The sequence below is a fragment of the Vipera ursinii genome, assembly GCF_947247035.1.
Source record: "Vipera ursinii genome assembly, chromosome: 2".
Classification (NCBI taxonomy): domain Eukaryota; kingdom Metazoa; phylum Chordata; class Lepidosauria; order Squamata; family Viperidae; genus Vipera; species Vipera ursinii.
This window is the reverse complement of record NC_139513.1, coordinates 232942042-232968722: the sequence shown is the minus strand read 5'-3', so window position 1 is coordinate 232968722 and position 26681 is coordinate 232942042. Positions and strand designations below refer to the sequence as shown.

The 26681-nt window shown below is 40.2% G+C and overlaps 1 protein-coding gene and 1 long non-coding RNA gene across 4 annotated transcripts in view; one reads left to right on the top strand and one right to left on the bottom strand.

Moving 5' to 3' along the window:
* Positions 1–2343: 2343 nt before the first annotated feature.
* Positions 2344–26681, bottom strand: part of CTSL (cathepsin L) — a 52081-nt gene continuing 27743 nt past the window's right edge. Inside the window, exons 2-9 of one of the 3 annotated variants that reach the window (XM_083351997.1) lie at positions 15421–15434; positions 12976–13110; positions 12470–12592; positions 12233–12388; positions 10573–10797; positions 8644–8812; positions 5008–5128; positions 2344–2859 (exon numbers count right to left, since the gene is read on the bottom strand). In XM_083351997.1, the coding sequence (XP_083208123.1) occupies positions 2760–2859; positions 5008–5128; positions 8644–8812; positions 10573–10797; positions 12233–12388; positions 12470–12592; positions 12976–13101 (1020 nt within the window). In that variant the 5' untranslated portion in view covers positions 13102–13110; positions 15421–15434 and the 3' untranslated portion in view covers positions 2344–2759. Of the gene's footprint in view, positions 2860–5007; positions 5129–8643; positions 8813–10572; positions 10798–12232; positions 12389–12469; positions 12593–12975; positions 13111–15420; positions 15435–15837; positions 15858–16112; positions 16210–26681 lie in introns of those variants that run through there. The other 2 variants (XM_083351996.1, XM_083351998.1) reach the window with 2 other exon arrangements.
* The window catches only part of LOC310633973, a 44300-nt gene continuing 33910 nt past the window's right edge, over positions 16292–26681 (top strand). The window contains exons 1-2 of the long non-coding RNA XR_014491129.1: positions 16292–16306; positions 25947–26001. This is a non-coding gene — a long non-coding RNA (uncharacterized lncRNA). The remainder of the gene's footprint in view (positions 16307–25946; positions 26002–26681) is intronic.

Below are 26681 nucleotides of genomic sequence, written 5' to 3'. Positions count from 1 at the left end.
AAAGTTCATTTATTTCAGTAATGCAACTTAAAAGGGGAAACTAATATATGAGATAGACTCATTACATGCAAAGCAAGATAGTTCAAGCCGTGATTTGTCATAATTGTGATGATTATGGCTTACAGCTCATAAGAACCCCAAATCCACAATCTCAGAAAATTAGAATATTGTGAAAAGGTGCAATATTCTAGGCTCAAAGTGTCCCACTCTAATCAGCTAATTAAGTCATAACACCTGCAAAGGGTTCCTGAGCCTTTAAATGGTCTCTCAGTCTGGTTCAGTAGGAATCACAATCATGGAGAAGACTGCTGACCTGACAGTTGTGCAGAAAACCATCATTGACACCCTCCATAAGGAGGGAAAGCCTCAAAAGGTAATTGCAAAAGAAGTTGGATGTTCCCAAAGTGCTGTATCAAAGCACATTAATAGAAAGTTACGGTATGTGGAAGGGAAAAGTGTGGAAGAAAAAGGCGCACAAGCAGCAGGGATGACCGCAGCCTGGAGAGGATTGTCAGGAAAAGGGACTTTCACAAGGAGTGGACTGAGGCTGGAGTCAGTGCATCAAGAGCTACCACACACAGACAGATCCTGGACATGGGCTTCAAATGTCGTATTCCTCTTGTCAAGCCGCTCCAGTCTGTATTGATTTGGGGAGCCATGTCATCTGCTGGTGTTGGCCCACTGTGCTTCATTAAGTCCAGGGTCAATGCAGCCATCTACCAGGAGATTTTGGAGCACTTCATGCTTCCTTCTGCAGATGAGCTTTATGGGGATGCTGACTTCATTTTCCAGCAGGACTTGGCACCTGCCCACACTGCCAAAAGCACCAAAACCTGGTTCAATGACTGTGGGATTACTGTGCTTAATTGGCCAGCAAACTCGCCTGACCTGAACCCCATAGAGAATCTATGAGGCATTGCCAAGAGAAAGATGAGAGACATGAGACCGAACAATACAGCAGAGCTGAAAGACGCTATTGAAGCATCCTGGTCTTCCATAACACCTCAACAGTGCCACAGGCTGATAGCTTCCATGCCAGGCCACATTGAGGCAGTAATTGCTGCAAAAGGGGCCCAAACCAAGTACTGAGTATATATGCATGCTTATACTTTTCAGAGGTCCGATATTGTTCTATGTACACTCCTTGTTTTATTGATTGCATGTAATATTCTAATTTTCTGAGATTGTGGATTTGGGGTTTTGATGAGCTGTAAGCCATAATTATCACAATTATGACAAATCACGGCTTGAACTATCTTGCTTTGCATGTAATGAGTCTATCTCATATATTAGTTTCCCCCTTTAAGTTGCATTACTGAAATAAATGAACTTTTGCACGATATTCTAATTTTTTGAGTTTCACCTGTATATCCTGAGATACCAATTCCCTCTTTTAAAAAGTTGAACATATGGTTCTCCCCAATACTGGACAACTCCCAGCAGCCTATCCAACATAATCTCCTTTAGAGAAGCTTTTATTGACTTGATACTGTCTTCCAAATAGACATGTATAAGATTGCATTGTCAAATCTTGAAACCTCCCTCAACTCCTGGACCCAGTCATCGCTCTTCCTAAAAGCTGGTGCTATTTGAATTAGTTCGTTTTGATCCTGCATCAAGGACTAGATTCACAGACCAGTAATGTTTTCTTGGCAACATTTTGGAAGAGATTTTGCCATGGCTAAGAGAAAATGACTGGTCCCAAATCAGTCCCTAGCCCAGGGGTCTTCAAACCTGGCTCTTTTATGACTTGTGGACTTCAACTCCCAGAATTCCTCAGCCAGCGGGGCACATTGGCTGAGGAATTCTGGGAGTTGAAGTCCACAAGTCATAAAAGGGCCAAGTTTGAAGACCCCTGCCCTAGCCCTTGGTCCTGTGTTTTAAACCACCACACTAAATTGGCTCTCTCTGTTTAGGAATGCCAAAGTGTGGATTATAATTACATCCACATTAGTTGTTTTTGTCCCTGCCAATCTACTTTTGAAATCACCCATATCACTGGCAGGCAATTCTACTATAATTAAGTGCTTTTCTACACTGCAGCAAAGAAACACCAACACAGCTAAATATTACTGCTTGTATTTTGTTCACATTTTCCCCAATAGGATATTTCTGGTTGTATAAAACATTAGCCAAACAGAAGAGAGAATTTACTTTGAGATAAGGGAAAAAGGAAGAACACTCTCTTTTGCTTCCTTTTCAGGAAACGGTCTTGCTTGGAAAATAACATCCGATAAGCAGATTTAACCACTCCAGAAAATGACTGTCCCAGCTGACCCAAAATGAAAACAACAACAAGAAAACAAATTTAATGTACAAATAAAACTCAAAAGCTCAAAGAAGGATATTGAAATGTTCAGTATTTATTTCTGGGTGCTGTAACACTTTGTGCAAGTTGCAGTTTAAAAAATAAAATAGCTGGCTGCAAGCTATCAGTATTACAAGCTCGGGCTCATAAGCAACATTTACATTAAAGTTTAAAAAAAGAAGGCTTCTCTTGCCATCAAGTAAACATCAGAGAGTTTCAAGGTAAAAAAAAATTAAATCACAAATTAGTTCTCAGAAGAAACCGATACAATCTAATACATTAGAAAATATGTGCAATTGTCAGTTTAAAATCCTTTCGATGCCAGAATACTTTGGTGGCCCCAGAATGTGCCAAGAGAGACCAACAAGCTAGAGACCTTGTTCCAGTGGTTCATCTTTCTGTCAATCTAAGGAGGCTCTGGTTGTCCCAGGTGACACTTTTCTTTGCACAATTATACCAAGGGGTAGCTACCTGCTGTAGCTATTCCACAATGATTGTTTCGGTCTTTAGCCATGTATATGTAGCCTTTGTCTCCCCATTTTTCACTCCAGCTGAAAAGAACAATATAAGAGTGTGTTAGGAATCTTTCCACTCTGCCAAGATTCTTTTTAGAATGTAGTATGTGCACATAACATACAAAGTTATTTATTTATTTTATTTTATTAGTTTTCTATACCGCCCTATTCCCGAAGGACTCAGGGCGGTTTACAGGGCAATGTTTAAAAGACAATATAAATTAAGATAAAAATAGAATTAAAAAGAATTAAATTAATAATAGCCCAACAATAAAACAATGTTAAAACTTAAAACTAAAAACCCCCTCAGTCCAGGCCAGATAGATCGAAAAGCCAGGTTTTCAGGTCCTGGCGAAACGAGCGCAGGTTGGGGGCAGTCCAGAGTTCTACAGGTAAATCATTCCAAAGGGCAGGCGCGCCCACAGAGAATGCCCTCCCTCTGGGGATCACCCGCCGGCATTCCCTGACCGGCGGCACCCTAAGGAGGCCCTCCCTATGATGTAGTATTGTAACCTGTACATCCAACATGCCACTTTTTTGGAGGATAGTAACATTTCCTGACCAATCTATACTCACTCTCGTTTCATTTGTTTTGCTAACATGTGTATCTTGTGCCTCTCCTTCAGCAGTGCAAGGAAGAACCCATAACATTCCCATGGATTGAAAACCCAGGTTTCCCCAGTGCCAGTTCAGCACCGTAACCACCATACGACACTGCTTTATGGATTTTAAGATTTTTAAAAACAAGGTAACAAAACAAGGAATGCAGTTCACAAGCTCAGATGACTGCATTCACCCCAATGCCAAATCAGTTGATTTAGTTTACACACGAAATTGTTAGGAAATGCCTTGGTTGCCAAAAACAAATAACTATAGTTTTTAGTGTGTGACATCGACATTGAAAAGGAACCATTAGCCCATTGAGATTTTTTTCTTAAAAATAATGCTATTTTTATATTGTTCATTACTAGAACTTTACAACTATTTACATTAAGACATGAACGATCCTACAATTTCCATCAGATGTAACAAGCAGGATCTGTAATTGAGAGTTGGAGGGCACCAACTTTACATCTTCAGACTTGACTTTTCCAGAATTCCAGAAATGGTTGGAATGGTCGTCCTTGCTTAGTGACCAACTGTTCAGCAGCCTTTTGAAGTTACAATGGCACTGAATGAGGAAACTTTAACAGCCAGTACTCAAATCCGTGCCCATTAGTTCCCTCATGGTCACATGATCACAATTTGGTACTTGGAAACTTGCATGCAATTACAAAGGTCATTGCATTCCATAGTCACATGATCACCAAAGTAACTTTCACTGCTGGCTTCCAACAAGCAAAGTCAATTGGGAAGCTGGCAGGAAGTCATGGTTATGTGATGTTGTGCTTAACCACCACATGCAATTCACTCAATGACCACAACTGCTACCCTAAGTCAATGTGGACATGTGAGTTTTCCCCCCACTTTATGGCCATGTCACTTAGCAATAGAGTTCCTGATTAGTTAACTGAGGACTACCTGTGTCTAATAGCTCACATGCCTCATTGTTAGTACCCCTGCATTTGAAAGCAAGAATGCAGAGGAAATTTGTGAAACAAACTCCTAAATATTCTAAGCACTGTTGTTGTTGTTAGCTGTGAAGTCATGTCCGACCCATCGTGACCCCATGGACAACGTTCCTCCAGGCCTTCCTGTCCTCTACCATCTTCTGGAGTCCATTTAAGCTCATGCCTACTGCTTCAGTGATTCCATTCAGCCACCTCATTCTTTGTCGTCCCCTTCTTCTATTGCCCTCAATCTTTCCCAGCATTAGGCTCTTCTCCAGTGAGTCCTTCCTTCTCATTAGGTGGCCAAAGTATTTGAGTTTCAACTTCAGGATCTGGCCTTCTAAAGAGCAGTCAGGGTTGATTTCCTCTAGGACTGACCGGTTTGATCGCCTTGCAGTCCAAGGGACTCGCAGGAGTCTTCTCCAGCACCATAGTTCAAAGCCCTCAATTCTTTGGCACTCAGCATTTCTTATGGTCCAACTTTCACTGCCATACATTGCAACTGGGAAGACCATAGCCTTGACTATACGCACTTTTGTTGACAGAGTGATGTCTGTTTTTTAGTGTGCTGTCTAGATTTGCCATGGCTTTCCTCCGCAGAAGCAAGTGTCTTTTTAAAAATTTCTAAGCATACCTGTTTTTAACTATCCAATACTTCTTCTTGTTATCGTCATCTGTACCTTCATATCCATAACCAACAACAAGAACACCATGATCCAATTCTTCACTATTGCACTGTGGTTCATAGTAAACACCTAGAATTAGAACAGTTGATCAGCTTCCAAAAATCAGTAACTTCTCAAGAAATTGTATTAATACTGACTTCTGGTGGCTCCGCGGCGCCGGAGACAGCCTTCCCGGGCTGCCCGCGGCTCAGCTGTGTGATTTTTCGCCCGAAACAGCGCCGATCAGCTGTTCGGGCGAATTTGAAGCCCCCTCCTCGGGAGAAGAGGAGGGGGTGAGCCCCCAGGTAGGGGTCGAGTTCTCCGGGGCCGCCTGAGCTTGGAGCTTGGGCAGCTGAAGGATTGAACTCCCCCGTAGCCTGGGCTGCTCCCAGCTGGCTAGCGTCTCTGCTCCGGACTTTATGGAGCAGAGCCAGGCGTCTGCGACCATCCCTGCTTGAAGGAGAGACTATGAAAGGAAAAGAGCAGGCAGAGCAGTACAAGAGGGAAAGATGAAGAGATGAAGAGGATTATTTTATCTTACTCTCAAGCTTGATGGACTTTGCTTAAAACTTAAAGTGAAAGTGCGTCACAATTGTAAGTAAAAGATGGCGGCTAAACCTCCCCCTAGAACTTTTCGGAGTGCTGGAAATTCTCTGGTGCAACAACAATCATTACTGCAGGCGTTGCATTCTCCTGATGTATTGACATCGAAGGATCTTGAAAAACATACCCAGTTAATTTTGGAGTCAATGGGTGTTAAATTTGTACAGATGGAGGAGAAATTGGAGAAATTGGAGCAGAGAATGGAAGAAAGGATGGAACAGAAACTTAGAGAGATGAAGGTAGACATTTTGTCCTCAGTGCATAAAGTAGCTAAATGTGTGGAGGTGCTGGATGACAAAGTGGAAGATTTGACTCAAAAGAATGCTATATTAGAAGCAAGAGTATTGGAAATTGAAGATTTAAAAGGCAAAATGGATAGCGAACTGAGTCTGGCTCAATTTTACCAGATGCAGTTTGCTGTTAGAATTAGAGGCCTAAAAGAGAATATTAAGGAAGATTTAAAGCAGCTGGTTTCTGAGGCTTTTGAGGTGGTATTGAACCATCCAGCATCTGAAATAAAACAAGGCATGGACAAAGTGTTTCGTGTGAACTCGTGGATTGCTAAACAGAGAAAGTTGCCTAGAGATGTGGTGGTTTATTTTGTAAAAAGGGAAATTAGAGATGAAGTTATACAAGCTGCCTATGATACTAAAGTTGTGATTGCTGGTCAAGAAGTTTTGGTTCTAAAAGAAATTCCTCCAAAGATTTTAAAGAGAAGGAAGGACTTTATATTTCTTGTGCAAGAGCTCAAGCAAAGAGATATAAGGTTCAGATGGGAGATCCCAGCTGGGTTGAGCTTCATGTATGATGGCAAAAGGTACTGTTTGGGTACTGTGAAGCAAGCGCATGATTTTTACAACAATGTCTTAAAAGCAACCCCATCAACACTTTTGGAAGCTGCAGAGGGATCTGGAGAAGGAGAACATCAAGAGGATGAAGATGGACAGATAGAGGAGAATGGTACAGGAGGAGATCAAGCTGCAACTCTTTTGGATGATCCTAGAGAACAGAGGGTGACGCGTGCTGCCTTAAAACGCTCAAAAAAGATAAAAAAATAAGACCAGTAGAAATCTATGGAACTTCCACAATATACTTACAGTCAAGTGGTAGTTGTGTTTTTAAGAGTTTTGGGATGATATGTATGGTAACAGAATCTTCAATTTGGAATTAATGGACAATTTACTACAGAAGAAGAGGAAGAAAGTTTTGTGGGTTAATGCGGGTTAATTTGTGTAAGAACTATATATTATAGCCTATTTTGGTTAGAGAGGTTAATAGGGATAGATGCTTGTGATGTGTAAATGAGAATATGTCTAGGTAATAGTGAATTGTGGAAGAACATAGATGGGAATGATGCTAGTTTTCTTTTATTTTAGTTCTTTATACATATTTAGTATTATTAAGGATTGGTTTACTCTATATAAGCTAGAGAGTGATGGATTTTAGAGTTTATAATTGTTAGTATATGATTGTTTATGATTGCTTTTTATATATATACCTTGTATTTTGCTCTGGGAAGTCGGGGGGGGGGGGAGGGGGGGAGGAGGGGAAGTAGAGGAGGGGGGGGAGGCAGGGGAGGGAGGAGGGAGAGGGGGAGGGGGGGGAGATAGGGGGGAGGCAGGGAGGGGAGGAGGGAGGGGGAAGGGGGGTTTTTTAAAGGAAAACTGTATTTTAAAACTTTTCAATAAAAAAAAAAGCATACAAATGGGATTTTGCCATCGAGTGCATACTGTAAAGAAATTGTATTAATACTAAGCCATTAGGGGGTCTTACGTTTTGGTTTAGCATGATGTACCTATTCCCATGAGGTGTTTGGACCAAGGTTTTATATATATCTGATAAGATATGTGTCTTGGCAGACTATCTTATAATCCAATCATCAAACAATATATTTGATAATAAAGGCTAGCAGATTTAGAGCTTTAGACAAGTGTTTTCTTTCTAATGAGTTACGCTTTTCCCAATTTATATGGTATCCAACTTTTGCTGAAAATAATGAATAATGCCCAAAGTAGTGCCAGAACAAGAAACAAAATTTCAAAATCTATATACCATCTCACAAAGTACAATCTCTTTCCACCAAGTAGAGGGGAGACCCTTATTTTTAGGTAGATTTGTTGAAGGCAGAACCACCACAAAATAGATCTTATAAGAAGTTCAGCACAAAACTAAGCAAGCTTCGGATCCTCTGCAATCAAGACTCCTCTAACATATGTAGATGTTTTTGAATAAGTGACTGTTAGCACTTTCTGGATTTTGGAGTGACCAAGAGACATAGTGGTCCATCTTCCCATTCTTTGCATGGCAGAAGAGGACCTTTCCTGATTGCTTTTCTCTACTGAAAAGCTTTGGTGGTTTCTCAACTCAATATATCCTTCCTCAATCCTGGAGAACACAGAGTAATGGAATCAACATCAGGCACAAATAACAGTAAGAAATCTAAACCAAGTTGAATGGATTCCTCAATAGGCACTGTTAAACAAAGTAAGAAGTGGTGGTAATGCTTTTTCATTAAGATAAAAACAAACAGGAAATGTCCTGAACTCAGTGATATGCTGGTACTACTCCTAACACAATTAGCAATTCACACTAATTACAACTATGACAATACATGGGCACACAATATTCTTGTATAGCTGTGCATGAGCTATACGATATAAAGAACAGCTCGTTTTAGATAATCCTTGCCTGAATTGAGACAGGCAGGTATGCATAGACATGCATGGATGGATGTGTGAATAAATACTGCTCACATACAAATTGAATTGGGGGCTATTAAAGCACTCTGGAACCTTTTCAGTTATGTCCCATTTCATGCACACCACCAATGCTCTGTTCTATAGTTTCCCAACCCTGTGCCCTCCTGATACATAGGACCACAACCCTAATAATTCCAGGTATAGGTTATAATGATGGTTGAGGTGATGGGAATTTCATCCAGTGCATCTTGAGGGCAGTAGATTAATAAATTCATTCAAAAGTTTGTTTTCATAAATCCTCACCAGATTCATAGAACTGGAAAGAGGTGTGGCTTGCATCAATAGCCACAGAGACAGGTCCAACTGCAGCCACTGCCTTCATCAAAGCTCTTTCCCGTCCTTCAGGGATGTCCACAAAGCCAGTATCATTAGCAGAGTTGTATTCAGGCTTATACAAGCAATCCTCATCATCCTTAAAAAAAAAGAATCAGTGCAGTGGTTAAGAGCTAAGCTCCATTTTTCAAGGTGTTAGCTAGTTCCGCTATAAAACAAAATGTTTATTTCATACAGCTAGAAAAAAAAATGTACGGAACCTAACACTGCAATTTTTCAAGCTATTTCGCTTGAAAGGAAGATTCTGGCTTTTCTTACCCTGAAGGCAAGGATTCCAATTTGGACAGCCATTTTTTTAACATGTAAAGAACAGAAAGGTGCAATGGTAGTTGAGATAGCAGCTGAAGGATGGATAGCGTTTATGGATAAATGAGGCTTGCTTTAGAGCATGCCTTATGTATTTTGGCTGCCCATGATTAATACTTAGCCATTTGAAGCTACTAATCTCTGGACTGCATAAATAAGAAAAGGCAATAAGCCCTAAAACAAGGTAGAAATACTACGTTACTTCATCTGCAAATATTAATATCCTTTGCTATGGAGTCTCATTTCTTTCTGGTCATTTTCATACTGCATGCAACGTAAATACAAAATGCAGTAAAACTAAGAAAAGACTACAAGAAATATACATATAGATTAGCTCATCTATAAATATTCCATTGTAATTCCATTGTAATTTTCCATTGTAAATTTGAAATAGCAGGAAAGATTTTGCGGTAGTTATTTTGTTTGCATGAGTAAGATGAAATGATTGTATCTCAACATAAACTTCCTGGAACAATCCAATTCACCAAATGTTCTGCTTGCAAAACAAAGCAGAAAAACAAGTCCTATGTCCAAGTTAAAGGAGTTTCTACTGTATTTATCAACCATTTCTGTCATTCCAATATAATAATTGTTTCCAATCTGCCTTTGTGTGGATTACTAGAAGACAACCAACGGGTTCTAGCAACAAAGTTATGTGATGACTTATGTGTAAACCTGTTAAAAAATTGTGGGAGAGAGTTTAGCAGTCTCTAAGATTTGGATACTCATTACACATATCTTAAAAATAGTCTTCATTTGATAATTTAAGCATTCTGTAAAACTCTTACTTATGTATTTTAGATTTTTTTAAAATCCTGGGTTAGGACGCTGAGCTTGTCGATCAGAAGGTCGGCAGTTTGGCGGGTCGAATCCCAAGTGCCGCGTAACAGAGTGAGCGCCTGTTACTCGTCCCAGCTTCTGCCAACCTAGCAGTTCAAAAGCACGTAAAAATACAAGTAGAAAAATAGGGACCACTACAGTGGGAAGGTAACAGCGTTCCGTGTGCCTTTGGCGTCTAGTCACACCAGCCACATAACCACGGAGACGTCCTCGGACAAGCGCTGGCTCTTCGGCTTTGAAACGAAGATGAGCACCGGCCCCTAGAGTTGGAAATGACTAGCACACATGTGCGGGGGAACCTTTACCTTTATCTTTAAGTAACTTAAAACTGGCAATTCCTTCTTCTGTTTTCCCCATGACAACAATACTGCAAGGTGACTTGGTCTGGGAGTCTGGCCCAAAGTCACCCAGACGGTTTTCATGCTTAAGGTGGGGACTATCTGGGGGAGTACTGTCCTCAGAAGTAGGGGACAACAATTAAGAAGCCTCCCTTGAATGAAAGAATCATTTGTCATTAGTGCAGGAATTACATTCTCATATCAAATAAATCTGACAAATGAATTTGACTTAAAAAAAACAAGTGGAGTTCACAAATCAAGATGGAAAGATATAATCCTGGTTTTGAAAGTTTTGTTTTGCTGGTCAGTGACCAAAACAAAGGGGCATAACTTGATTCAACAGTGACTTTTTTACCTTTCCTATGTATGGATATGATTCCTCTGAGTCAATGCCACTGTTATCCTTGATGTACTGGAAAGCCTGGTCCATAAGTCCTCCATTACAGCCCTGGTTTCCTTCTGGCCCAGAACAGTCAATCAGATTTTGTTCACTCAAAGAAACCAGCTTGCCAGTTTTGCGGAAGTGCTGTCCTTCAAGAGCACCAGTTGCACTGAATGCCCAGCAAGATCCACACTGACCCTGTGGTGAAATGGAACGTGCATTTTTTTTTAAAAAAAATTGTGATGTATTTTATTCTAACTTGTTACTTTAACAAACAGTAGAAAAATATTGTCTGCTACTTTTTGTTCTCTCAGTTCAGTTTGTGCTTCACCTTGTCTCTACAACTGCTCCCATCTCCCAATGTTGCTTCCGTTATTTTTGCTTATTAATCTTTATTGCATGCAATAATTAAATCTCTTGCTATTCCAACTCTTTGGACTCCCATCTCCTATTTTCTATAACAGCGGATTTACACTGCATACTAAGCTTGTTTATGGCTTAGTATATTAGAAATCCAGCCAGCAGCAGCTTATGTTTCAATGCATTGTGCCAAGCCAGGAATTGGGTAATTAACCTTATATTACGAGTTTTGTGTGACTCCAGCCTTTAACTTTGATCACAGAATCTACACAAAGACCAGATCAGCTTTGTAAGTAATGGAATTCTAAAAGTGCATATTCAGCAAATTACCTAGCAGTTTTTCCACAATGTTTTCATTTCCTGGCTGAGTAAGAGTACACAGAGCAGTACATGAGGAAAAAAAAACACACAACTGTTCTCTCCATCTTCAGAGGGAAGACTGAATGAACAAGCACTTCAATCATTCTTATTTCAAAAATGCATGCTACAACTCATGGTATCCTTGCAAAGTACATACTACTTTAGGTTCTTGGCACAAGGAACTTGTATTTTTAACTAGCACTGCTGAAAAGCATTTGGCTTAGCTTCAGCTGGCACAAGCCGATGATCTGTCTAAATGAACCTCTTTTGTCTTCATTGTGCTATTCTAGATGACTTTGTGAAGCCTATAAACATAGGTAGGACCAGGGGTCTTCAAACTTGGCAACTTTAAGACTTGTGGACTTGTGGCTGGCTGAGGAATTCTGGGAGTTGAAGTCCACAAGTCTTAAAGTTGCCAAGTTTGAAGACTCTTGGGTAGCACTGTGATAGGTCTCTTCCACTGTTGCACCCTAGCAGTTTGCATTTTAGATATTGCCTACGTTTCAGGAGGTATTTATTATACAGCTATCATGACTAAAAGTCACTGAAAGCCTGAATTTCCATACATTTGACCAGTCTGTTTTAAAAATTGTTTACACTGGTGGACATTACCATAAGGAATTACACAGAAGTCTGTATTGTTCTTTGTATCATATCACAATATGACAAAAGGAAAAAAAGATTTCTCTGTCCAGGTTGCCTACATTATGCATTGTATACCTCTGTCTTGTCTCCTCTTTATCATAATATACTTCCAATTGCTATAATTTTTCTTGTAGAACTGGTCCAATTCCTCATTTCCATTTTTTTGTCCCCATTTTTCTACCTCTAATGTTCAGAATAACATCTCTGGGGGCTATGATAAATGTTACACTAATTGCCTTAGGGCAATTAAAATAAGGAAGGCACATACCTGATCCTTTACTGGTGTTACGTAACCCTTTTCCCTCCAGTCAACCGATTTCGGAGCCTCCAAGAAGTTTGGCTCAAGAAATTGTGATCCTTTATATTTCCTTTGAGACCGAGATTGTTTAAAGCCATTCATCACTTGCCTAAATTCTTCATTAGTCTAAAGAAAGAGGACATCCATCAGTGTAACATGCAAGCAATTACTCAAGAAAAACAACCTGGCAATTTTGTCCATCCATACCATGTCTCCAAAATGATTCATTCCTAGTCTGTAATTGTGTTTGCCTAGACTGTGATCCAAGTTGTGCATTTCAATCATTTTCAGATTCTTTTCCCAGATCATTCTCCTCCATCCTTCTTCCTTCTATGAATAAGGAACAAAATAAGCAGAATTTTATTGCTGGGATTTAATGCATACAAGTGTATGATTTAATTTAACTTGGAAATTACATCAAATCAAGCTTCTGCTCTTTTATATCTTTAATATTCTATTCTATTTCCAAAAGGGAATCCAGTTCATTTATCAATTTAAATTATTGCAGAAACTTTGCTTCAAAACTACTGTTATCCCAAACCACATTTTGATAATTTAGCCAACACACCAAATCACCATATTTAAAAAAATGTTTTTGTAAAGATGCCTAATTAACTATTTCTAACGCATGACTCCTTTTCCAAGAAAGACATGTTTTATACCTTGTCAATCACTGAAGCAGTAAATGCTCTTGAGTCCCAAGAGAAACTCACCTCATGATACTTCTTGCTGTGCCATGATTTCCAGCTCAGCCAGTGATCATCTAACGCGGGATCTAAACTTGGAGCAGCAATGGAGGCCCCGAAACTTAGGGCCAAAATGCACAGATAGATCATCATGAAATGTCTAAAAAAGAGTGTGAAAAAATTGTCCAATCAGAAAATGAAGATCTCCCCTATATTACATGAGATGGGAATAAAAATACAAGCTCTTGTCATCCTGATAGTGTCAAACCATGCAGTCATTACTTTGTGCCAAGGTACAATAGCCTAATGTGTAAACACAGCTGCAAAGGAACTACTGCCTGCACTCATGAATGCGAAAGCAATGACTATGAAATTTAGTTGAAATGCCGCTGGCTCCCATCCCATGTCAGTAATTTGATTTTATGTAGGTACTTTGCAATTTCACAAAATTGCAAAAACAACTAAGGGCAGTAATACATAAAACAACTTGTTTATTATCTGATTTTAATTCTTGTACAACACCTATCATTATTGCTATGACTTGAGTGGCAATAATAAACAAACAAGCAAACTATATTAAAAATCTCCAGCAATGAATCATGTTTAGCTAATGCATATCTACTCAGAATGATATACTGTACTTATTATTGTATTATCTTTTCTCAAAATGCTCAAAAGTAAGCTCTTGGGGGGGGGAATTCAAATTTTATCCTTGGAACTACTCTGTAAGTTATTGTTGTCACTGGCCAAAAGTCACAGGGAGTTCAAAGTAAGGAAGAGTCAAAGGACACTTTTAAACATAGTTACATTTTTTTTATTCAGGGAATAAACGTGGATCAGACAAGTTCCGCACAATTGCCGTTCCATTGCCAAAAAGTAAAGTTAAAATCTCTTTCAGGTGTGACTTGATTCTTGGTGCCTACAGACACATCCATGTGGTGTTTTGCCAACAAAATAGAAGTGGTTTGTCCCTACTATCTTCTGGTTTTATTTTTTTCCAAATTTATATAGCCACCCATGTCACAAAACAAATGACTCTCAGCTGTGTTCAACAAAGCTAAAAAACAATAATTAGTATAAACAACCATTATTAGAAAGTGCTGAAACTATAAAAGCAAGGCTATAGAAAAGGAACAATGGGTGAAGAAATGTTAATAACCAATGCCAATGCCCTGAGGTCCTCAGATCTAATGGCACAACCAGATCTGGAGGGATTTTCAGAAAATCAAGCTTGATGCTGGCAGCCTGGCTCACCTCAGGGGGAATGATCTGTTTGTTTTCTACCTCCTAGACAACAGTCTCCCATCCAAGCATCAACCAGATTCAAGTCTGCTTAGCAATTCAATATAGGCAATGATCCACTAAAGAACAGGGATATTTTGATAGCCAACTCTTTTTTCAGAGCAACAACGTCAAGGGGGACTGCAGTTAAAGATTAGAATTCTCTTTCCCTTGCACCAGCATGGAGTGGACTACTGTACTTTCTGAACAATAACAAAAGTGTACAGCTAGATACTGTAGCTGCTAGATATTGTTAGCTGTATCTTTAGAGCTCCGACTTGGGTTTGGAACTTAGGTGAGTGTAGCAATATACCTGAATGAATAGAGGGAAAACACGATTCAATATGCCCCCCCCCCATTTTAAGTAACGCGGCTAAGAATACAATTAACCAGCTTCTTCCCTCCTTATTTGCAAGAGATGTGACACTACAGTCCTTAACGTTGGAAAAAGATGGAAAAGGAGTAACTAAAGCACTCAGGACTGGGGAACTGTGGTGATTCAGGCAAGCACGGATTGTTTATTGCTCGCATCGCTTTTCGTTCATTTCCCCCATTTGCCCTTCGGAGAAATTATACGGTGCTAATATGATATCCGTCCATTTGACCGATGTAGCACAACCAGGTAATTCAGAATGCGATCCACACGACAGATTTGACTACACAGCACCAACTAAATTAGGTCTACAGCCTTTTCGCTCCATCCAGCCCGCCCAGCAGATGGATCGCTCGGTTCTTGCTCCGATCTTGTAGCAATTTCCCAGACGATCGCCGGTGTGATGCGCCCACCAAATCCTCATTAAGCGCATGAAACGACTCATCCGGCCATATTCCGGGAATCACTTCCGCTGGCCTGACTTCGAGGCAGGGGCGGAGATGCGGGGGCCTACTCTTGGGAAAGGAGGAGGGGGGGCGCTAGCGGGCACGTGACCCGTCACCAGTAAACACATACGGAGCCCTCCCTTTCCAGGCGCCGGGAGGCAAGGCGAGGAAGGGCCCGGGATAAGCGAGCAAGCAACCGGTCCAAGCAGAAGCCGGCGGGGGCCTTCCAGAGGAAAAAGAAGGGGGAGGCAAGCCCAGGTCGGGGGAAAAGGCAAACAACTGGAGGGGCGGGGAAAGTCTCCGAAAGAGCGAGGACGAGGCAGGGCAAGCACATTCCTCTACGCCCGGGACTCACGCCAGTTTCTAGCTTTCGTAAACAGCGACCAAAACAGGCGCGCCCTCGTTGCCCTCGTCTCGGAAGAGTGAGGAAGCAAATAGTATCGAACCGGTCCCCGGCAGACGAAGCAAAGGAGATGGGAAGGATGCAGGTCGCGATGGTCCTCCTCCCGCTCCCCGCGCCCCAAAACCCCAGTCGATCGGCAGTTTCCTGCGATGGAGGAAAGCCCAGCTTTACCCAGTCTAAGACACAACCCCTCCGCACACAAACACACACAAGGCTCCCCGAATATTTACTACCTGGAAGCGATGCGGATCGTCCCGTTTCTAAGCGATGGGTGGAGGAATAGATTGATTATCCCGCCTTTATTATTGCAATAGCTGACTCAAGGCGGCGAATCGTTTATAAATTCCACTTTATTTTTTTTCCCCTCCCGTCTTCCAAACACCAACCTGGGAGGTGGGCAGAGAGGGAGAGGAAGAGAATGACCCAAAGTCACCCAAGCCGGCTTTCACGCCTAAAGGATCCCAGCGCCAGAAAGGCTGAGAGATGAAACCGGTGTGAAAAGAAGAAGGCCACCGACCCTCGCTGGCATCCCCACCCCATTTTCACACCCCAAATTCCCCAAATGTCAGGAGCGATGCTGGATTAGACGCATGCCTCTCGCTCACTTTCCTTCTCCCCCCCCACCCCCGCCAGAAATGCTGCAAACCCTTCGCTGGCTTACCTGTAAAACAGCGACCAGAAAAACCCCTCTTCGCCCTCTTCTGACTGGCTCCGGGCCGGGGTCTTCACTTTAAAAAGTCTCTTCGGTCTGAAGCGGCCCGGCCCCTTCCGAGGGCAGATTGGCTGGCAAGGCTCGAGGGTGGAGCCAGGACTAATCCGCCAAGGAGCGTGACTCCCGATCCCGTGATGCCAGAGGTACTCAGACTTGTTGGGGATGGGGAGGAGGAGGTGGTGGTGGTGGTGGGGTGAGATGTTGGGACGTGACGCGGGGGTGGGGGTGGTGTCCTGGGGCTTCTTGGAGGAGAAAAATCAGCTGAAGAGGCGGCATTCCGCCCCCCCCACCCCACCCCCAACAGCTGAATCTCAGCCCTTCCTCTGGAAAGCCAAATGATAAAAGCTGACCTTGCTGAGCAAATGATGGAAAACATCTTTGTGCCTCCCTCCCCTCTCCCCCCGTAGAGTTCAGGCTATTTCCTCCTCGTGGCGTAGAGATGCTAACTAAACAGTTCCTTGCTCAAGCCCTTGGCTTCCTAGGCTGGGAGGGAAAAGGCTTGGCGTTAAGGGTAGGCAACCTCGGCTCTTTTATGACTCGTGGACTTCACCTCCCAGAATTCCTGAGCCAGCTGGCTCAGGAATTCTGGGAGGTGAAGTCCACGAGTCATAAAAGAGAGAGCCGAGGTTGCCTACCCTTTGGGAGTCCGACGAAATTTTACCGGGCCGCAGCGCTTCCCGCTTCTACTTCGTCTTTTATGTTCCAACCCAGGGGACTTCAAACTTGGCCCTTTTATGACTTGTAGACTTCAACTCCCAGAATTCCTCAGCCGGCATGCCTGGTTGAGGAATTCTGGGAGTTGAAGTCCACAAGTCATAGAAGGGCCAAGTTTGAAGACCCCTGTTCCAACCAAATGATGACCACTTACTGATCACCACTTACATACAATCCGGGGAGACGGCTCGTTTCTTCTTACTTTCTGGCTCTGGAAGGGTGCAGTCCGACTATACACGTTCTGTATGCCTGTTACAGCTTGTCTGATGAGATCCGATGGCAACCTCAAATCTTAGAATGCGGTTTTTAATGTGGAGGGTTGTGGGTCATCGTTCATAAGGGAGGGAAAGAAAGTGCTGGGTTTTCCCCCCCCTCCCCTTGAGTGGAAAGCTATTTCATGTGGTCTGACAAGAGTTTGCAAGCTCTGGGTCTGATGATCCCTTAAACACAATAATGTTGACTTTCGGAACCCAGAAAGTGGGTTCACCTTGGACCCATTGAGAGGATCCATTAAACCCTGGCTCTGTTCCCAGGCTTTGGATTACATTGAACGATGGTTCTGTTTTTTTAAGCAGGTTTTTAAAAGACTCTGAAATGGTATATTTTGGGGTTTTACTGTAATTTGAAAAATTGTGTGCCTGGATGTTATACATTTCATAAACAACCATATGCAGGAACAAAAATCTATGGAGGAACAAAAGGCGTCATAACACATTTTCCTACCTGAGATTAAATTCAGATCATGCCTTTTTCCAAGATAAGCCTGATTTACACAGTATGCTAAGCTTTGATGTAGCATTTGGTTTGAGGCTACCAAGTTCTGCAAGCCCAGCTAATAATAGTTTATGCACAGCTATGTAAAACACAAGGGACGTGGTGGCTCAGTGGGTTAGGACGCTGAGCTTGTCGATCGGCAGTTTGGCGGGTTGAATCCCGAGTGCCGCGTAACAGAGTGAGCGCCTGTTACTCGTCCCAGCTTCTGCCAACCTAGCAGTTCGAAAGCACGTAAAAAATAGGGACCACTATGGTGGGAAGGTAACAGCGCTCCGTGCGTCTTTGGCGTCTAGTCATGCCGGTCACATGACCACGTAGACATCCTTGGACAAGCGCTGGCTCTTCGGCTTTGAAACGGAGATGAGCACTGGCCCCTAGAGTTGGAAACGACTAGCACGCATGTGCAGGGGAACCTTTACCTTTACCTTACACCCATTCTCAGACTGATGCTTGTAAGGTTACAATATCTGGAACCTACTCCTGAGTAGACATTCCTTGTGTTGTAATTCTGAACTCCAATTTGCCTTTTACAGTATAGCTTTATTCTTGACTGAATACTCCATGTCACAGAGCCCAGTTGTAGATGAATGACAGATATTTGTGCGTAGAAGCATGGAAGACTGTAGCAAGTATTTTCTATCATATCAGTGCTTTGAAAATGGGAAAGGAATACCTGCACATTGCCTGTTTTTAAACTGGAGTCTTCATGTTAAAACCAGTCTGACAACATTCAGATTAGCCTGTCTGATGTAATGGTCAGGATGACTGGAATTTAGGATTCAAATCAGTTGTGAAGTTTAATGGGTGAGAAAGCAGCAGTTTTTTTTCAGTGTAGCCTATTTCACTGGGCTGCTGTAAGGATAGAATGGCAGTAAGAAAAAGGTCATCTTGTGCTTCTTGGAGAAAAGAAAAGAAATAAAAACAATACATTATAAAACATGGAATATAAGTGGCCTTGGTGGATTAAAATTTGTGGCTTGTATAATGTTTTTAAATGTTTATAATGTTTTAAACTGGTCTATTCTACAGTTATCATCTAATCAGTTTCTACTGAACAATTGCATTCTTATTTGGTGATTTAAATGTTTCATTTGATGGACAAGTTACAAGATCAATTACAGAATAAATTTCTGTTATTCTATCCATCGAATAGAATTTAAATTAGTCCATTTAATAAATAATTTGCCCAGATAATGCTTTCAATTTCAGGTTAACAAAGATTATAGAGTAAATTAGTTGTACTCGTTAAATTTGTCAGTGTTAATGAGTCGTTTATAATCACCTGACCCCAGAAATCATGTGAGAGTTTTAGCTGATCTTAGGGATGATTGAATTTGCCACGCATAAATTAGTTTAAACTGATTAAATACAACTCTTTTTGAAGTGAAAGAATAGGTAATTGTTAAAAAGAATAGACAATCTTACTTCACAGATAGCTGTGTACCTTAGGAACTGATACTATTCGACTCTTTAACAATTTGAATATTTTTTTGCACCTAGAATCAAAGATCCTTTGAAAATGTTATTTTTGTATGTGTTTCTACAGGAGTTCTAAAGCTAATAAGGACTGATATTTATTTGCATGGAAAAAGCAGCTCCTAATACCTTTTATGGATAAATAAATAAATAAATAAATAAATAAATATATGATTTCACTAAGATTACTGCCCACATACTTGGAAGCTGGTTCTAGTGTATATCAGGTTTTTTTTTACAAAAAATAAATCCTTGAATTGGATTTTCTTTCCCCCCCTCCATATTATTCAGAAATAGAAGTTGTCTTCTTGCTTTTACCTTGTATAAATATTTTTTGCATAATATTATAGAATTGCAAAAAAGGCATAGTGATTTGCTTCCATCCAAAATATAGTACCTTTCCTAAGAATCCAGCACAGAATTAGGCTACATGTTAACAGATCCATTGGTATTTTGAAATTATTTTCAACTAAATGTGCCCTAGCATATTCTGAAGCGATTTTTTTTGTAGTATTAATTGGTAGTTCTAAGTAGCAGTGACTTCTAGGTAGCAATGAGACTGAATAAGCATTTAAAGTGCATTGATCATATTACTGAATTGATAAAGTCACAAACTTCATCTCTCTTTTGAGAAACCTTGTCATATTTTAATATAAAGATAATAAAAACAGTTCCCAGTCTCATTTTAAATTTTGGGGCTATTGATTTAATTTTATTTTAATTTTTATATTGTATTGTTTTAATTTTGCCCTGTAAACCGCCCCGAGTCCTTCGGGAAAAGGGCGGTATATAAATTGAATTAAATAAATAAATAAATAAATAAATAAATAAATAAATAAATAAATAAATAGTTTTTTTATTTTTATTTTTTTATTGAAAAGTTTTAAAGTACAGTTTTCCTTTAAAAAACCCCCTTCCCCCTCCCTCCTCCCCTCCCTACCTCCCCCCTTCCTCCCCCCTCCCCCCCTCCCTCCTCCCCCCCTCCCTCCCCCCAACCCCCCTCCCCCCCGACTTCCCAGAGCTAAATACAAGGTATATATATATAAAAAAGCAATCATAAACAACCATATACTAACAACTATAAATTCTAAAATCCATCACTCTCTAACTTATATAGGATCAAACAAAACTTAGCATTATTAAATATATATAGAAGACTAAAATAGAAAAAAAAGAAAAAAAACACGAAAGAAGACTTATTCGAATGCTACATAAAACTTCTTAACCCTATACTTGTTCTGGATAAACTCAATCCATTTTCTCCATTCCATAATATAATGTTCTTGCGAGTAATCTTTCAAATAGGCCGAAATCTTCGCCATCTCCGCCAGGTCGGAAACCTTTAAAATCCACTCTTGTATAGTCGGCAGTTCCTCTTTCTTCCAATATTGACCTATCAAAAGTCTTGCTGCCGTAACTAAATTCAACATCAACTTGGAGTCCACAACTGTAGCGTCCACAATTATTCCCAACAAAAAAAATTGCGGACAAAACTTTATCCTCCGTTTAAAAATCTTCTGCATGTTCCACCAGACTTTTATCCAAAAAGCCTTGACCTTTTTACATGTCCACCATATGTGAAAATATGTTGCATCTTCATCACCACACCTCCAACACTTAGGCTGGTAATTCGGATACATACTTGCAAGCTTTTTAGGATCTAGATGCCATCTATAAAACATTTTATAAAAGTTCTCTCTTAGATTTTGAGCTTGAGTGAATTTTACATTCCTCACCCAGATCTTTTCCCACGTGTCCATTGTAATAACTTCCTGAATGTTTTGGGCCCATTTTATCATACAATCCTTAACAAGCTCTGTTTCTGAATCGATCTCTATCAATGCAAGATATATCCGTTTAATATGTGCTGGTCCCTGATTTCTAATTTGCTTTATCAAATTTTCATCAGTCATTGCAAATCCATTTTTCTGGTCTTCTTTCCACCTGGCCCGTAACTGAATATATTGAAACCAAGTCTGAACAACCTTCTCTTCTCGCAAGAAGCTATATGATTTCAAGCACCAAACATTCCTTTCCAAACTTAAAATTTCCTTATAAGTAGTCTCATCGTGTTTGAAACCAGCATGTATATTTTCTATTGCGTGTTTTGGGATTGCCCACAATGGTATCTTGCTGCTTAACTTATGTCTATACTTCTTCCAGACTCTCAGCAGTGCCTGTCTTAAAATATGCATCCTAAACACAGTATCTACCTTCTTATCATACAACAGATATGCATGCCAGCCAAACAACAAATCATGGCCCTCAAGATTTAATAACCTCGGTTGTGTCAAATTAATCCAATCACTTATTCCTACTAGTGCAGCAGCTTCATAATATAATTTAAAATTAGGCATTTTAAGGCCACCTCTCTCATGAGTATCCTGCATAATCTTAAGTTTAACTCGTGGCTTTTTCCCTGCCCACACAAATTTATTAATACCACGCTGCCATTCCTCCAAGTTAGAATCTTTCTTAAGAATCGGTATCATTTGAAATAAGAATAAAAATTTGGGCAGGACATTCATTTTCACTGCTGCAATCCGTCCCAACAAAGACAATTGCAATTTTTCCCAACTCTCCATTTCTTTTTGAATTTTCCCCCATAATTTTTCATAATTATTTTTATATAGCTTTGTATTAGAGGGCGACAAAATCACCCCCAAATATTTAACCCTTTTAACAATCTCAAATCCAGTTAATCCTTCTAGGAGAGCCTTCTGCGAAACTGTCATATTTCTAGCCAAAATTTTTGTTTTCTGTATATTTACTTTAAATCCAGAAACCTTCCCATATTGTGTTATTATCTCCATCAGGTCCACAACAGAGTTCTCTGGCTGGGTCACTGTAACAACCAGATCATCTGCAAATGCTCTCAATCTATAATCCTGATCTCCAACTTGTATCCCCTTAATTTTTTCCGAATTCCGAATCTTAACCAATAATATCTCTAATGTTAACACAAATAACAAGGGCGATAGCGGACACCCTTGCCTTGTGCCCTTCTCAATATTACATGCTGTTGTCAAACTATTGTTAACTATGATTCGGGCAGTTTGTTTTTGGTATAATGCCCTAATCGGTTGTAAAAATTTTTCCCCAAAATCCATTTTGTCTAAAACTTTCAACAAGAATTGCCAGTTCAATTGATCAAAAAGCCTTTTCAGCATCTAAAAAGATTAGCGCAGCAGAGATCTGGTTGTGCCTTTCCAAAAACTCTAACAGATCAACTATATGTCTCACATTATTTTTCATTTGTCTTCCACTAATAAACCCCGTTTGGTCCCCATGAATCACCTGTTGCAGAACCCTCATCAGTCTATTAGCCAAAACCTTAGCAAATATCTTATAATCTGTATTTAAAAGCAATATCGGTCTGTAATTTTTAACTAAAGTAGCATCCTGGTCTTCCTTTGGAATCAAAGAGATAAAAGCTGTTCTCCAAGACGGTGGCACCTTTCCCCCCCTCTGGATTGTCTGGAACAGTTCCTTTAACGGTTTTATCATCTCTAATTGTAAGTTTTTATAATAGGCCGCAGTCAAGCCATCCGTGCCTGGTGCTTTATCCACCTTCAGTTCCTTAATAGCTGTAAAAATTTCTTCTTCTGTAATCAGTTGATTAATCCCCTCTTTTTGTACTTGCGTAAGAACCGGGATGCTAGCATTCTCCAAATACGTATCAATATCTTTTGCATTAATGTCCTCTTTAATATATAATTTCGAGTAAAAATCCACAAAGGCATCCTTAATAAGATTCTGTTGATACACAACCCTTCCTTTATACTCAATCTTATCTATATTAGATGCCCTTTGTTTTTTCCTCAATCTATAAGCTAACCATCTGCCTGGTTTATTAGCGTTGCAAAAAGTATTATGCCTAGCAAACCGCAGATTGGTCGCCACTTGATCAGCCATTAATTTATCAAATTGTCCTCTTAACAGTCTAATAGCCTCCTTGATCTTCACATCCTCTGGGTTCAAAATCAAAGCCTTTTCTTTTTCCTTTATTTCATTCTCCAGTTCTTTCCTTCTAGTTTCCACTGCACGTCTATGTCTATTATTCATATATATCAACACCCCTCTCATATAGGCCTTGCTAGCATCCCAAACCATATCCATAGAGGTACCCTTATTCATATTAATCTCAAAAAAATCCTTCATCCGCTGTTTGCATTCTTCCACATTTCTCTGATTTCTAAACAGATTCTCATTTACGCGCCATGAGCGCCTATCTCCTTTTTCCTTATCAATCTCCAACCACACTGGACTGTGATCAGAGATAATTCTTGCGCAGATCTTCACCTTTTTAGTTCTCAAAAGAAAATCATTAGTCAACAAAATAAAATCAATCCTCGAAAAAGATTGGTGTCTATCAGAATAAAAAGTATAATCCTTCTCCTGCAGATGTCTCTCACGCCAAATATCTCGCAATTCCAGGTCATCCTTCATTTCAAAAAAAGATTTAGGCAGTCTAGCGTGACTTGGAATGCGCTTGAAGGCTCCAGCCTTATCCAACTGTACATCCATAACTCCATTCCAGTCCCCCATAAAAATAAAAGATTTATAATCCAACTGGGTAAGCTTTGTATGAAGTAAAGTAAAAAAGTCAGCTTGTTGATTTGGTGCATATAATCCAACTAAAAGCGTCTTTTTACCTTCTAACAACAGCTCGATCATAACATATCTTCCATGCTTATCTGCTTCAATTAAATCCGCTGTTAAGGCACTTTTAACATAAACAACCACTCCATTTTTCTTATTCTCTGCAGAAGCAACAAATTGCGTACCCAGCCTCGAGTTCAATAAGTACTTTTGATCCAAAACTCTAATATGCGTTTCTTGCAGGCATATAACATCTATCTTAAATTGTTTTAAATATTGAAAAACTTTCTTCCTCTTCTGCGGTGAGTTTAGTCCATTAACATTCCAGGTTAAAAATTTAGTTGCCATGTATATCCTCGAAAAGCTCTTGGACCACAGCTTTGATAGGACTAGCTTCCTTAGGCCGTGCTCCTCCCACAGCTTGGCTATGAATGCGTTGTGAAGAATCTGAAGACTTTTGCTGATCTTGTTCTTTTATTTTCTTTGCTCGTTTTAAAGCAGCACGCGTCACTCTTTGCTCTCTAGGATCATCCAAAGAAGTTGTAGCTTGATCTCCTCCAGCACCATTTTCCTCTGTTTCCTCCTCTTGTTGTTCTTCTTCTCCAGATCCCTTTCCAGCTTCCAGAAGCGTTAATGGGGTTGCTTTTAAGACATTATTGTAGAAATCACGCGCTTGTTTCACAGTAATCAGCCTGTACCTTTTACCTTCATACATCACCATCAGCCCATCTGGAATCTCCCATCTGAACCTTATATCTCTTTGCTTAAGCTCTTGCACAAGAAATGTATAGTCCTTTCTTCCCCTTAAAATCCTTGGAGGAATTTCTTTTAAAACCAAAACTTCTTGTTCAGCAATCACAACCTTAGCATCATAGGCAGCTTGTATAACTTGATCTCTAATTTCTCTTTTTGCAAAGTAAACCACCACATCTCTTGGCAACTTTCTCTGTCTAGCAATCCATGAATTCACCCGAAACACTTTATCCATAGCTGCTCTTATTTCAGATGCTGGCTGATTCAATACCCCTTCGAGAGCCTCAGAGATCAGCTGCTTTAAATCTTCTTTAACATTCTCTTTTAAACTTCTGATTCTGACAGCAAACTGCATCTGGTAATATTGGGCAAGGCTTAACTCCCTTTCCAATTTGCCTCTTACATTTTCATTCTCCCGTGCTTTTACTTCTAATATAGCATTCCTTTGAGCCAAATCATCCATTTTTTCATCTAAATCTTCCACACATTCCGCCACTTTATGCACTGAAGTCAAAATGTCTACCCTCATCACGCTGTACTTCTGTTCCATCCTCTCTTCCATTCTTTCCTCGAATTTCTCCAATTTCTCCTCCATCTGTGCAAATTTATCAGCAATTGATTGATTAATTGATTCCAAAAGTACCTGGGCATGTTTATCCAGAGCATCTCGCAAATCCTTCGATGTCAGCACTTCAGGAGGGTGCAACGCCTGTAGTGATGATTGTTGCACCGGCGAGGATCCTCCACTCCGAAGAGTTTTAGAGGGAGGTTTAGCCGCCATCTTTTAATCCTCAATTATGACGCACTTTCAATTAAAGTTTAAAAAGTCCAACAAGTTCGAGAGTATAGTAAAATAATCCTCTTCACCTTTTCCTCTTGTACCACTCTGCCTGCTCCTTTAAATCATAGTCCTTTCTTCAGGCAGGGATGGTTCGCAGACGCCTGGCTCTGCTCCAAGAAGTTCGGAGCAGAGATAAATAAATAAATAGTTTTGAAATTCCAAAACGACACTTGGGGGTGATTAGGAACTTTGATTGACATTAGGGGCTTTGATTGATTGATTGACATTGCAGTGAGTGTATTGTTATGCAAAGTTAGTAGAAACAATTCTCTCCCTTATTCAGGGACAGTTTTCTTTGCACATACTGTACTTAAGTCTAGTTTCACTTGTTACATGATAGTTTTAATGTGCTTTCTACCTGAGAGCAATGTGAAACCATGATGCCAATTTCTAGCAAACAAAGTCAAGATGACTCTGAAAACTGCAGAAAAGGGATTTGATGCCTCTGGGCTTCAGACTGAAAGGCTGGAGGAATTAGCACCATGGTTTAGTCATTATTCCTAGGGATTGTAATCCCAGTTCAAAATGTCCTGCTTGGTTCTTTTGCAATAACCACGAAAATTCCACCTGAGATTGATTCATGGTTCATTTGTATGGTTTTTGTATGGGTCCCCCTCATTCAGGATATGTACAACAAAACAAGAAACAAAATTCAGAATCCAGGAGGAGAAGAAAAAGGTATATACGGTACTCTCTAATCTTATGAGCTCACATCTGACTTTGTATTTTTGCTAACTGTAGCTAGCTGATAAGAGAATAACTAGAAGCAAAGGAAAAGCAACTGTCATTAAAAGATAAAGTATAACTTGAGCCTAACATCTAGTGAAGATGTGGACATAACCAACTGGTTTTCTAATGTTCTTCTGGATGATTTTTACCATTTTCAGGGTGTTTTTTTTGTTACTTCGTATAGTTCTTAGATTTTACTTAGATCTTCTAAGTAAAACCAGATCTAAATCTGCTTAGATTATTTTTTTAAGTTTTGCCAGCCAGATGTTCAAATAACAGAATCATAAGTCTTGATGGTCTTCTAGTCTAATCTTCTGCCCAAGGTAGAAGTCCTCATACCCATTTCAGATGAATGGTTGTCCAATCTTGAAAACCTCCAGCAATGGAGCATTCACAACTCTGGAAGGCAATCTGTTCTATTGCTCAATAGTTCTTATGTAAGCAAATTCTACCTTTTTTCTGTTGAGTTTCCACCCATTGCTTCTTTTCCTGTCCTCAGGTGCTGTAGAGAATAAATCGGCTCCCTTTTCCCTGTAGCAGCCCTTCATATATTTATTTATTTATTTATTTAATTTATTTTATTACATTTATATACCGCCCTTTCCCGAAGGACTCAGGGCGGTTTACAG